The sequence below is a fragment of the Pseudophryne corroboree genome, chromosome 6 (assembly GCF_028390025.1).
Source record: "Pseudophryne corroboree isolate aPseCor3 chromosome 6, aPseCor3.hap2, whole genome shotgun sequence".
NCBI lineage: Eukaryota > Metazoa > Chordata > Amphibia > Anura > Myobatrachidae > Pseudophryne > Pseudophryne corroboree.
Genome location: NC_086449.1, coordinates 499,884,087 through 499,899,622, shown reverse-complemented (window position 1 = coordinate 499,899,622; position 15,536 = coordinate 499,884,087). Strand labels below are relative to the sequence as shown.

The window sequence follows — 15,536 nt, the reverse complement described above, 5'->3', positions numbered from 1 at the left end:
CTTATATTTAAGTCAGAAACAATCTTTCTAACAAATATAAGGTCTGTCTATCTCCAAAACCAACCACATTTGACCCAATTTAGTGGAACATGGGAGGTCATTCCGAGTTGATCGCTCGCTAGATACTTTTAGAAGCTGTGCAAGCGCATAGTTGCCGCCCATGGGGGAGTGTATTTTTGCTTTGCAAGTGTGCGAACGCGTGTGCAGCCGAGCTGGACAAAAAAGTTTTTTTGCAGTTTCTGAGTAGCTCTGGACTTACTCAGCCCTTGCGATCACTTCAGTCTTTTTGGTCCCGGAATTGACGTCAGACACGCACCCTGCAAACGCTTGAACACGCCTGCGTTTTTCCAAACACTTCCTGAAAATGGTTAGTTGCCACCTACAAACACCCTCTTCCTGTCAATCTCCTTGCGATTGGCTGTGCAAATGGATTCTTAATTAAATCCATCACCCAGCAACGATCCGCTTTGTACCCGTACGACATGCCTGCGCATTGCAGTGCATATGCATGCGCAGTAGTAACCTGTTTGCTGGGCTGTGAAAAACGGCAGCGAGCGATCATCTCAGAATGACCCCCATGGTGTAATGAATATATTGCAGTTTCTGTGTAACCTGCACTTATGTCTCCTTCAATAAGTGTATTTTAGTATATCAGCCATATTATTGTTCAAAACATTTAAATGGATGTGATTTCACAACAATGAAACAGTCTGATTTACTAGCATCATCGATAACAATGTACATGCTAGTTAAAATGTGGGAAGCATTCGATATCCCGGCTGTCGGGATCCTGGCGCTCAGCATACTGTCGCCGGGATCCCGACCGCTGGGAGACCGAAAACTATCCTCCCTCTTGGGGTGTCCATGACACCCCTGGAGGGAGAATAAATAGCATGGCGCATGTAGTGCGCCACTGTGCCTGCAGCATGGTGAGTGCAGTGAGCCGAAAGGGGTTTATTTGTACATGCCCCACTGCCGGCATTCCAGTGGTTGGGATCCCAATGCCGGTATGCTGGGTGCTGGGATCCGGACAGCTGGGATATAGTAGTAGACCCTTAAAATGTATTTGTTGTATATCAGGTAGATGCCAGTTTAGTGGTATCTCACAAATATAGTTTACCTCATGTCAAAAGAAATCTGATTTATTGTTTATTATTGACTAATAAGATTCACCATAGACATTCAAATTTCTATTCAAGAAGACTACTATAGTAAGTACTGTATACTATATCATGCCCCTTAGCATGCTATAGTTGAATAATTACAGCCCTAGACTACCATCCCACAATGTGTTTAGACCTTTGAGAGGTTTTCCTCAAGGATAACCTTGATGAAGACCTATCCAAGAATGAAAACACATTAGGAGAGGAGAGTCTGGTACAGCAGAAGGATCTCCCTCCTTGGTTCTGTGATTTTACTCGGGAACACAGAAACCTTTTGGAGCTTTGATTACATCTTTATCTCTGGTAGAAGATCACCCTGCAATTATATTTTACTGCAATACTTTTCTACTTGCATTGTTAATTAAGGTTTGCTTTTTATGTGAGCACTGTTTATCTCCTTAAACCGTGATATGGTGAATTTGTCTACATTGACATTATGATATGGAGGCTTTACCAGAAAAGAAGGGTAAGTTGTGTACAACAGTATAAGGTAAGGCTTGAAACTTCTCAACTTCATTTGAAATCAGGGAGTGTAATACTGAAAATGGGACGGCCATCCCCCAATGTACATAGCTTTCACTTCACATTAGGAAAGGGTGATGGAAGAGCATATCCCACTGTAACTACTGTAACCTCCTCCTATCTGGCCTCCCTGACTACTGTCTCTCTTCACTCCAATCTGTCCTCAATGCTGCTGCCTGACTCATCTTCCTCTCCAAATGTACTACATCTGCTTCCCCTTTTCCTACCAGCCCTACACTGGTTCACCTTCCCCCTTTAGAATCCAATTTAAGCTTCTCACACTCACCTACAAAGCCCTTACCCATCACTCTCCATTTACATATCTGCATTCATCTCACTTCACACTCCCTTCTGCCCTCTTCACTCCACAAATGCATACTATCTCTTCTGCCAACTAAGTACTTCCTCCAACTCCCACCTCCAAGATTTTACACTACTGCTCCCTATCTTTGGAATTCTCTAACTCTCCCTATCAGTGTCTCCACCTCTCGAGAAAACTACAGACAGGCTCTAAAGACCCACTTCATCAGCAAACCCATCCACCTCTCATCCTAAACCTCTGTTCCATGCTCACTGTTTACCCCTTCTGTGTCACTCCTGTCTGTCTCTCCCCTTTAGAATGTAAGCTCTCACATGCAAGGTCCTCTCTCCTCATGTGCTTTTCCTTCTCTTACTTACATTATCATCTACTTCATACTTCTTACAATGGCACCTAACCCTTGGTTGCTGTATCCCTGCTGTGTATTTGAGTCGTATGACAACTGAAGCAGCAATGTTTATAAACCATGTCCTTATCCTGCAATGTCTTGTTTTCTGTTCACTGTTTTCTTGTTCTGCTCATTTGTCTATGTACTTTGTTAGGCACTGTGGAACCCTTGTGGAACCAAATAAATAAACAATAATTATTATTATTATCTTACACAATTCAAGCACTGGGTGTGTTATTAATCAGCAATACAACATTTTTGGATTTATCTTCTTGTCACACTTCAGACTTTTAAAAGTACTTTCTTACCTATGCAATGTCTGTCCTGGCTGGCGCAAAGGTCCATGCACGCTGTATTCACACATCGCTCTCAGAAGTCCACCAGCACTGATCCAGCATTAAGTCTTCTGTGCATAGCACTTCACAGCACTGTCTTCCATTGTTTCAGTGTTTATTTCTCATTGTGCTCACTTCCTGGTGCTTGGGCCTAGTCACAGTTTCCCACCAAATTCAGACATGGGCACTGCCATCTTGGATGCCATCATCTGATCCTCCATTGTCCAATCCTGGAGCTCCTTTCGTCAGCTGACTGCAACATCCAATGAATACACACTGCAACGTATAAAGGTAACTTCCTGGGCTTACCACTTCATCAGTACAACAGTCTCTATCCAGGAAATAACAGCTCTGTGCTGAGCTCCTTCATTCTAGTGACTTTGTATGATCCAGTCCGTCCCGATTCCATTCCGGATACCATTGCTATTTGTACTTTGCCTTACTTCAGTGTCTTTCTGCAATACTGCCAGTGTTAAGATTCCTGATCAAGCCCGGTGAACACTCCAGTCCATTCTGGTTCCATTTCGGATACTATTGTCATTTGAACTGTGTCTTACTTTAATACTGTCAAGTGTCAAGAGTCCAGATCAAGCCCGGTCAGCACTACAGTCCAATCCAGTTTCATTTTGGATATTATTGTTATTTGAACTTTGTCTTCTACAGTCCAATCCAGTTTCATTTCTGATATTATTGTTACTTGAAATTTGTCTTCTACAGTCCAATCAGGGGCGGAACTCCTGCAGGCAATGGAGTCTGTTCTGGGTACCTGTCTCCTCCATTGTCTCCCAACCCTACCCTTCTTGCTTCAGTAGAAGATCCACAGAGCAGATGGGGAGCACCAATTAGCATCAATGGGCCACTCTCCCTCTGAGACTTTGATTCTTAGTGGAGGGGAAGACGTCACTAAAAGACCCCCTCTTGCAAGACCCGGAAGCATAGGAGACATGGGACAACGGAACAATGCTGGTGTGCATTCAACACACCCCAGGAACCACGGCTCCGAAAGCGAGGACACATAAAAGTGCTGTAGAATACGCAAGATAAGGGGAGGTGGAAACAATAGTGGGAGGATCAGGGCAGAGACTGGAGACACAGAGGAGGAGCTGCCACCGTGACCAGCCGTCCTGAGAGAGGGGGACATGGCACAGACAGCGAGACTGGAAGAAGCACCGCATCAGACACACTGCAGAAAGCATCAGCGCAGCTCCCAGTGGGCACCATGGCACACAAGCAGGGTAAGTGTGGAGAAAGCTGACCAACTCTAGGGTGAGACCACATCCACCACATTAGGAGGAGCGCCAGTGTGTGGCACCCCTGGTGCCCTCTTCATCTCCCAGCGTCCCGCAGAGCGGCAGACATTTCCGGCCACCTCATCCTGTGTCCCTCATCTCTCTCTGTCTCCCTCTCCCTCTATCTACCTTTCACTGTCTCTGTGTCCCTGTCTCTCTCCCTGTCTCTCTCAGTCTTGCTCCCCATCTCTGTCTCTCTCCATCTCTGCATCTCTGTCCTCTACCTGTCTCTATCTCCCTTTCCCTGTCTCTGTGTCCCTGTCTTTCTCCCTCTCCCTGTCTCTCTCCCTTATCTCTCTCTCTCTACCCATCTCTGTTTCTCTCTCTTTCCCCATCTCTATCTCTCTCTCCCTGTTTCTGTGTCTCTCTCCCTCCATCTCTGTCTCTCTCCCTGTCTTTATCTCCCCTCCCTGTCTCTCTCCCTTTCTTTCTTTCTTTCCCTGTCTCTGTGTCTCTCTCTCCCTCTACCTGTCTCTCTGGCTCCCTCATCTCTCTCTCCAAATATCTGTCTCTCTCTCCCCATCTCTGTCTCTCTCCCTGTTTCTGCTTCTCTCTCCATCTCTGTCTCTCTCACTGTCTTTATCTCCCTCCCTGTCTCTCTCCCTTTCTCTCTATTCCCCTGTCTCTGTGTCTCTCTCCCTCTCCCTGTCTCTGTGTCTCATACAGTGGGAAGTGGGACATGGCTTACACAGGGGAAGGGTGGGCATGGCTCACCCAGGGGAAGGACGGGCATGGCTCACCTGGGGAAGGACGGGCATGGCTCACATAGGGGAAGGGCGGGCATGGCTCACACAGGGGATGAGGACCATGGCTCACAGAGTGGGAAGGGGAACATGGCTCACAGAGTGGGAAGGGGAACATGGCTCACAGAGTGGGAAGGGTGGGCATGGCTCACAGAGTCAGAAGGGTGGGCATGGCACACAGAGTGGGAAGGGGAACATGGCTCAAAGGGTGGGAAGGGGAACATGGCTCACAGAGTGGGAAGGGGAACATGGCTCACACAGGGCATGGAGTCAGTTAAAATACAAATAATTTTTTGTAAAAGGGGGGGGGCACTACATTTATCTTGCCTCTGAGAAACTGGGATGAAGTTACACCACTGAGTCCAATTCAGGATATTATTGTTATTTGAACTTTGTTTCTTCAGTCCAATCCAGTTTCATTCCAGTCATCCTTCCTGTGGCTAACCTGGTATCTTCTGTCAGCATACAGTAACTGCAGTGAATCATGGATGTTGTTCTTTAATAAAGGTTTTATTCTTTATTATAATTGCCTCTGGGCTTGTCACTGCTAAAACACAACGGTTCTTTCAAGTCTATGCACCATACCTAGTTAAAGCCTCCTCAATTCATTTAAAGTTCCTCTGTGTCAGCTCCATCCACAAACGCATGTCCAAACCAAACCCAACCCTAAGGTGTGACACTTTTCTTTTGCATCCCATATTTCCATGTGGTGAAAATGCATAGAAGAAGGTGCTAAATGGACATATGTTCTTTGAAGGAAACATTGGAAGTGAAGACTACTGTCTAATTTAAGCAAATTCTGTATTTCTGTAATATGTACATTTATTGTTGACTTGCATATGCTGTGGCCCAATACTACAGTAGTACTACAGCTTTCCTATTTGTTATCATTTTTGGGTTAGGGTAACACCCCAATATTGTCTTCAGTCTAGGCACTGAGGTGGCATAAGAATTATCTTTCAATCACAGCTCTGTAAATTTGAAGCAGGGTGAACTTATACAGTGGGACGGTTATATAAAACTGAAATGCAATGCACAATCTATATCAGTGTCATTGTGAAAGGGCCGCAGCTGACATTAAACTGTGGTCATGTGCTGGTCATATCTCCAAGAACAGAGCTCTGTGATGTAAATGTTACTGTGGTGTACCCTCCAAATGATGGAGCAGTGACTTTGATATGACAACTAAGTCTTAAACAGCACAGATATTCAAGGTTTTACTGAAACTCCACACATTGAGACGCATTTTTAGTTGCATGAATCATTGATAGTTTCGAGCAGACCGCTATGTCACTCAAGTGCAAAACCAAGGGCTTGCAGTGTTGAATGAAAATAATGAAATGCCTAATTTTTTTATTTAACTTTTATCATTGACTCTGTATTGTTGAAATAACAGGTTAAATCCCACCCTATTTTTTTTCAACTATAACTGTAGGAAATACAAAAACAGTTTTTTAATCAGAGAAATTAGTGCTGTTAAAGTTTTACTTATCAAGACAAGGGGTGTAGTATGGTATGCCGGCGGTCGGGCTCCCGGTGACCAGCATACCGGCGCCGGGAGCCCGACCGCTGACATACCGACAGTGTGGCGAGCGCAAATGAGCCCCTTGCGGGCTCGTTGCGCTTGCCACACTGCAGGCACGGTGGCGCGCTACGCGTGCCACGCTATTTTATTCTCCCTCCAGGGGGGTCGTGGACCCCCACGAGGGAGAATAAGTGTTGGTATGCCGGCTGTCGGGATTCCGCCACCGGTATACTGTGCGCCGGGATCCCAAGAGCCGGCATACTGAAGACCACCCAAGACAAGTTCTAATCAAATCATTTTTAAGGGTTAATGCTTACAAACTGTGATGTCTACTCCATCTCAGTGCATACTCAATATGGCAACATAATAATTGCTTTATGGGTCTATTCAATTAGTGTCAGAATTTCCGACAAGTCGGAATAACGGCATTTTCTGACTTCTTTAGGTATCGGCGGATTAGCCGCGAATATGGAAAATTAGTCTGAACTATATATGCAGTCATTTTGTCATTGTTATTTTCCAAATTACATGCCCCCTGTTTTGCCAGACCCAGTAGCAGTTACTGGGACCTCTATGGATCTAGTTACTCTCTTGCTATATATTTTATATTGGAAATTAAATTGTAAAAATGCATAAGGTTAATATGTTGTTAATAATACATACATTGTATAAAGGATAATGCATTCCCTACTGTAAATTATGTTTAACTCACTGCTTATGCACCATAATTATTTAGGGGAGTTTATACATAGCAAAATTTATCACTGATATGATATCAATTCTAAAGTTTATACTGTACCATATATAGCCTTTCTTACCTTGAACCACAAGTTCCACGTTTGTTACAAAATGAAAAGGATACTCCTGAAGAAGTACAAAACAATCATATGTCCCAGCATCAGATGATTGTATATTTTTAAGTAACAGTGACATATTTCCCTTAGGAAACTCTTCTGGAAAAAGTTGAGTTCTTCCTGAAAATGTCTTACACTGAAGGTCCTCCTTAAATACTCCAGAAATAAAATAGTGCACCCGAAGGTCTTTCATTCTCCACATAACCTTCACTGTATTATATGAAAAGTCCTCCTTATGTGTGACAGTACAAGGCAGAATCACATTCTCATCTATAATCCCAGTGACGATTCTGTTGCTAGAGGCTGAAAAACAAGAAGTTTTCAATTCTTTAGAAGAAGAGGAAGACATTATACACATGGGAATCCGGTCTCTAAGTCGACAGTAACTAGGTCGACAATGTCTAGGTCGACCACTATTGGTCGACAGTAACTAGGTCGACAGGGTGTCTAGGTCGACAGGGTCTTTAGGTCGACATGTTCTAGGTCGACAGGTCAAAAGGTCGACATGAGTTTTTCACAATTGTTTTCTTTTTTTGAACCTTTTCATACTTAATAATCCACGTGGACTATGATTGGAACGGTAATCTGTGCCGAGCGAAGCGGTAGCGGAGCAAAGGCACCATGCCCGAAGCATGGTGAGCGAAGCGAGCCATGCGATGGGACGCGGTGCACTAACTAGGGTTCCCGTCACTCTACGAAGAAAACGACACCAAAATAACATTAAAAACTCATGTCGACCTTTTGACCTGTCGACCTAGAACATGTTTGACCTAGACACCCTGTCGACCTAGTTACTGTCGACCAATAGTGGTCGACCTAGACATTGTCGACCTAGTTTACTGTCGACCTTCAATACCACACCCATACACATGCGCTTTTTTTCAGTGCTATATCACCCTTCACATGCCCAATAAAAAGACAAACTGCTTCACTCACGTGGATGTCTGTAATTACTCAGCTGAACTAATTTTACAATGAGAGTAGTGCCAGCTAATACAGATTGAGTATCCCTTATCCAAAATGCTTGGGACCAGAAGTATTTTGGATATTGGATTTTTCCATATTTTGGAATAATTGCATACCATAATGAGATATCATGGTGATGGGACCTAAATCTAAGCACAGAATGCATTTATGTTACATATACACCTTATACACACAGCCTGAAGGTAATTTTAGCCAATATTTTTTATAACTTTGTGCATTAAACAAAGTGTGTCTACATTCACACAATTAATTTATGTTTCATATACACCTTATACACACAGCCTGAAGGTCATTTAATACAATATTTTTAATAACTTTGTGTATTAAACAAATTTTGTGTACATTGAGCCATCAAAAAACAAAAATTTTACTATCTCACTCTCACTCAAAAAAGTCCGTATTTCGGAATATTCCGTATTTTGGAATATTTGGATATGGGATACTCAACCTGTATTGTTATGTATATTTTATATTGTACACATTGAGCACAGAAAAAAATTGTAAACAATATTTCCACTTTTTCTACAGGAATTAACACAAAAAGATGCTTGGGGCTACTAATTCAAGCCACGTACAGCTGCCCATGGGAGGAGCAGCTGGTCCTGAGATCTACGTCTGCAGCCCTATGCATTTGCCTCTATGACTTGTTGATAATCAAAGAGAAGCAGATGCTTACAGAAAACTGCAGATCATTGAACTGAAAAGAAAAAGGGTATATGTGGTAGAAATACAGTCAAACCTGCACCACAATCCGTTAGAATCTCTGCCGCAATTAGGTTTCCCTGCAGATTGTGTTGCATAACTTGGGCGGAGTCAAGTCCCGCAGAAGCATGTTGGGAACACCAACTTTCAGTGCACTGGATAATAGATCAAGTGCCGCCGTTAATTAGTGGCAGTGACAGGTCATGCTGCCTGCTACAATTACAGTAGAATTGCGCTGGATTATTAAACTAGAAACACTAGTCTCAAAAGGTCTTAATGAACAACTTGGTTTATAGTGCTTTTTATAATACTGTTTTTGACAATTTTGCTGTATATAATACATAGATAGTTTTGTTTCTTTTCACTTTATCCATTTCTGTATTCTGTTAAAGTTACCATCTAGTACTACATGTAACACATCAGTTATCTATTTATGTATTTTGTTACAGTTACCATCTAGTACTACATGTAACACATCAGTTATCCATTTCTGTATTTTGTTAGTTACCATCTAGTACAGCATGTAACACATCAGTTATCCATTTATGTATTTTGTTACAGTTACCATCTAGTACTACATGTAACACATCAGTTATCTATTTATGTATTTTGTTACAGTTACTATCTAGTACTACATGTTACACATCAGTTATCCATTTATGTATTTTGTTACAGTTACCATCTAGTACTACATGTAACACATCAGTTATCCATTTATGTATTTTGTTACAGTTACCATCTAGTACTACATGTAACACATCAGTTATCCATTTCTGTATTTTGTTACAGTTACCATCTAGTACTACATGTAACACATCAGTTATCTATTTCTGTATTTTGTTACAGGTACCATCTAGTACTACATGTAACACATCAGTTATCCATTTATGTATTTTGTTACAGTTACCATCTAGTACTACATGTAACACATCAGTTATCTATTTATGTATTTTGTTACAGTTACCATCTAGTACTACATGTAACACATCAGTTATCTATTTATGTATTTTGTTACAGTTACTATCTAGTACTACATGTAACACATCAGTTATCCATTTCTGTATTTTGTTACAGTTACCATCTAGTACTACATGTAACACATCAGTTATCTATTTCTGTATTTTGTTACAGTTACCATCTAGTACTACATGTAACACATCAGTTATCCATTTATGTATTTTGTTACAGTTACCATCTAGTACTACATGTAACACATCAGTTATCTATTTATGTATTTTGTTACAGTTACCATCTAGTACTACATGTAACACATCAGTTATCTATTTATGTATTTTGTTACAGTTACTATCTAGTACTACATGTAACACATCAGTTATCCATTTCTGTATTTTGTTACAGTTACCATCTACTACTACATGTAAGACATCAGTTATCCATTTATGTATTTTGTTACAGTTACCATCTAGTACTACATGTAACACATCAGTTATCTATTTCTGTATTTTGTTACAGTTACCATCTAGTACTACATGTAACACATCAGTTATCCATTCATGTATTTTGTTACAGTTACCATCTAGTACTACATGTAACACATCAGTTATCCATTTCTGTATTTTGTTACAGTTACCATCTAGTACTACATGTAACACATCAGTTATCGATTTATTTATTTTGTTACAGTTACCATCTAGTACTACATGTAACACATCAGTTATCCATTTCTGTATTTTGTTACAGTTACCATCTAGTACTACATGTAACACATCAGTTATCCATTCATGTATTTTGTTACAGTTACCATCTAGTACTACATGTAACACATCAGTTATCCATTTCTGTATTTTGTTACAGTTACCATCTAGTACTACATGTAACACATCAGTTATCGATTTATTTATTTTGTTACAGTTACCATCTAGTACTACATGTATCACATCAGTTATCCATTTTTGTATTTTGTTACAGTTACCATCTACTACTACATGTAACACATTAGTTATCCATTTCTGTATTTTGTTACAGTTACCATCTACTACTACATGTAAGACATCAGTTATCTATTTATGTATTTTGTTACAGTTACCATCTAGTACTACATGTAACACATCAGTTATCGATTTATTTATTTTGTTACAGTTACCATCTAGTAATACATGTAACACATCAGTTATCCATTTCTGTATTTTGTTACAGTTACCATCTAGTACTACATGTAACACATCAGTTATCCATTTCTGTATTTTGTTACAGTTACCATCTAGTACTACATGTAACACATCAGTTATCCATTTCTGTATTTTGTTAGTTACCATCTAGTACAGCATGTAACACATCAGTTATCCATTTATGTATTTTGTTACAGTTACCATCTAGTACTACATGTAACACATCAGTTATCTATTTCTGTATTTTGTTACAGTTACCATCTAGTACTACATGTAACACATCAGTTATCCATTTCTGTATTTTGTTACAGTTACCATCTAGTACTACATGTAACACATCAGTTATCGATTTATTTATTTTGTTACAGTTACCATCTAGTACTACATGTAACACATCAGTTATCGATTTATTTATTTTGTTACAGTTACTATCTAGTACTACATGTAACACATCAGTTATCCATTCATGTATTTTGTTACAGTTACCATCTAGTACTACATGTAACACATCAGTTATCCATTTCTGTATTTTGTTACAGTTACCATCTAGTACTACATGTAACACATCAGTTATCGATTTATTTATTTTGTTACAGTTACCATCTAGTACTACATGTAACACATCAGTTATCCATTTCTGTATTTTGTTACAGTTACCATCTACTACTACATGTAACACATTAGTTAACCATTTCTGTATTTTGTTACAGTTACCATCTACTACTACATGTAAGACATCAGTTATCTATTTATGTATTTTGTTACAGTTACCATCTAGTACTACATGTAACACATCAGTTATCGATTTATTTATTTTGTTACAGTTACCATCTAGTAATACATGTAACACATCAGTTATCCATTTCTGTATTTTGTTACAGTTACCATCTACTACTACATGTAACACATCAGTTATCCATTTCTGTATTTTGTTACAGTTACCATCTAGTACTACATGTAACACATCAGTTATCTATTTATGTATTTTGTTACAGTTACCATCTAGTACTACATGTAACACATCAGTTATCTATTTCTGTATTTTGTTACAGTTACTATCTAGTACTACATGTAACACATCAGTTATCCATTTATGTATTTTGTTACAGTTACCATCTAGTACTACATGTAACACATCAGTTATCTATTTCTGTATTTTGTTACAGTTACTATCTAGTACTACATGTAACACATCAGTTATCCATTTATGTATTTTGTTACAGTTACCATCTAGTACTACATGTAACACATCAGTTATCTATTTCTGTATTTTGTTACAGTTACCATCTAGTACTACATGTAACACATCAGTTATCCATTCATGTATTTTGTTACAGTTACCATCTAGTACTACATGTAACACATCAGTTATCCATTTCTGTATTTTGTTACAGTTACCATCTAGTACTACATGTAACACATCAGTTATCGATTTATTTATTTTGTTACAGTTACCATCTAGTACTACATGTATCACATCAGTTATCCATTTCTGTATTTTGTTACAGTTACCATCTACTACTACATGTAACACATCAGTTATCCATTTCTGTATTTTGTTACAGTTACCATCTAGTACTACATGTAACACATCAGTTATCCATTTTTGTATTTTGTTACAGTTACCATCTACTACTACATGTAACACATTAGTTATCCATTTCTGTATTTTGTTACAGTTACCATCTACTACTACATGTAAGACATCAGTTATCTATTTATGTATTTTGTTACAGTTACCATCTAGTACTACATGTAACACATCAGTTATCGATTTATTTATTTTGTTACAGTTACCATCTAGTAATACATGTAACACATCAGTTATCCATTTCTGTATTTTGTTACAGTTACCATCTACTACTACATGTAACACATCAGTTATCCATTTCTGTATTTTGTTACAGTTACCATCTAGTACTACATGTAACACATCAGTTATCCATTTCTGTATTTTGTTAGTTACCATCTAGTACAGCATGTAACACATCAGTTATCCATTTATGTATTTTGTTACAGTTACCATCTAGTACTACATGTATCACATCAGTTATCTATTTCTGTATTTTGTTACAGTTACCATCTAGTACTACATGTAACACATCAGTTATCCATTTCTGTATTTTGTTACAGTTACCATCTAGTACTACATGTAACACATCAGTTATCGATTTATTTATTTTGTTACAGTTACCATCTAGTACTACATGTAACACATCAGTTATCGATTTATTTATTTTGTTACAGTTACTATCTAGTACTACATGTAACACATCAGTTATCCATTCATGTATTTTGTTACAGTTACCATCTAGTACTACATGTAACACATCAGTTATCCATTTCTGTATTTTGTTACAGTTACCATCTAGTACTACATGTAACACATCAGTTATCGATTTATTTATTTTGTTACAGTTACCATCTAGTACTACATGTAACACATCAGTTATCCATTTCTGTATTTTGTTACAGTTACCATCTACTACTACATGTAACACATTAGTTATCCATTTCTGTATTTTGTTACAGTTACCATCTACTACTACATGTAAGACATCAGTTATCTATTTATGTATTTTGTTACAGTTACCATCTAGTACTACATGTAACACATCAGTTATCGATTTATTTATTTTGTTACAGTTACCATCTAGTAATACATGTAACACATCAGTTATCCATTTCTGTATTTTGTTACAGTTACCATCTAGTACTACATGTAACACATCAGTTATCTATTTCTGTATTTTGTTACAGTTACCATCTAGTACTACATGTAACACATCAGTTATCCATTCATGTATTTTGTTACAGTTACCATCTAGTACTACATGTAACACATCAGTTATCCATTTCTGTATTTTGTTACAGTTACCATCTAGTACTACATGTAACACATCAGTTATCGATTTATTTATTTTGTTACAGTTACCATCTAGTACTACATGTATCACATCAGTTATCCATTTTTGTATTTTGTTACAGTTACCATCTACTACTACATGTAACACATTAGTTATCCATTTCTGTATTTTGTTACAGTTACCATCTACTACTACATGTAAGACATCAGTTATCTATTTATGTATTTTGTTACAGTTACCATCTAGTACTACATGTAACACATCAGTTATCGATTTATTTATTTTGTTACAGTTACCATCTAGTAATACATGTAACACATCAGTTATCCATTTCTGTATTTTGTTACAGTTACCATCTACTACTACATGTAACACATCAGTTATCCATTTCTGTATTTTGTTACAGTTACCATCTAGTACTACATGTAACACATCAGTTATCCATTTCTGTATTTTGTTAGTTACCATCTAGTACAGCATGTAACACATCAGTTATCCATTTATGTATTTTGTTACAGTTACCATCTAGTACTACATGTATCACATCAGTTATCTATTTCTGTATTTTGTTACAGTTACCATCTAGTACTACATGTAACACATCAGTTATCCATTTCTGTATTTTGTTACAGTTACCATCTAGTACTACATGTAACACATCAGTTATCGATTTATTTATTTTGTTACAGTTACCATCTAGTACTACATGTAACACATCAGTTATCCATTTATGTATTTTGTTACAGTTACCATCTAGTACTACATGTAACACATCAGTTATCCATTTATGTATTTTGTTACAGTTACCATCTAGTACTACATGTAACACATCAGTTATCGATTTATTTATTTTGTTACAGTTACCATCTAGTACTACATGTAACACATCAGTTATCGATTTATTTATTTTGTTACAGTTACTATCTAGTACTACATGTAACACATCAGTTATCCATTCATGTATTTTGTTACAGTTACCATCTAGTACTACATGTAACACATCAGTTATCCATTTCTGTATTTTGTTACAGTTACCATCTAGTACTACATGTAACACATCAGTTATCGATTTATTTATTTTGTTACAGTTACCATCTAGTACTACATGTAACACATCAGTTATCCATTTCTGTATTTTGTTACAGTTACCATCTACTACTACATGTAACACATTAGTTATCCATTTCTGTATTTTGTTACAGTTACCATCTACTACTACATGTAAGACATCAGTTATCTATTTATGTATTTTGTTACAGTTACCATCTAGTACTACATGTAACACATCAGTTATCGATTTATTTATTTTGTTACAGTTACCATCTAGTAATACATGTAACACATCAGTTATCCATTTCTGTATTTTGTTACAGTTACCATCTACTACTACATGTAACACATCAGTTATCCATTTCTGTATTTTGTTACAGTTACCATCTAGTACTACATGTAACACATCAGTTATCCATTTCTGTATTTTGTTACAGTTACTATCTAGTACTACATGTAACACATCAGTTATCCATTTATGTATTTTGTTACAGTTACCATCTAGTACTACATGTAACACATCAGTTATCTATTTCTGTATTTTGTTACAGTTACTATCTAGTACTACATGTAACACATCAGTTATCCATTTATGTATTTTGTTACAGTTACCATCTAGTACTACATGTAACACATCAGTTATCTATTTCTGTATTTTGTTAC

The 15,536-nt window shown here is 37.8% G+C and overlaps 1 protein-coding gene across 2 annotated transcripts in view; it reads right to left on the bottom strand.

Annotated features, from left to right (window-relative positions):
• LOC134935392 (CD276 antigen homolog) overlaps positions 1-15,536 on the bottom strand; it is a 92,411-nt gene that overhangs the window by 12,502 nt on the left and 64,373 nt on the right. For both annotated transcript variants that reach the window (XM_063930484.1, XM_063930485.1), the window contains one exon: positions 7,103-7,441. In XM_063930484.1, the coding sequence (XP_063786554.1) occupies positions 7,103-7,441 (339 nt within the window). The remainder of the gene's footprint in view (positions 1-7,102; positions 7,442-15,536) is intronic.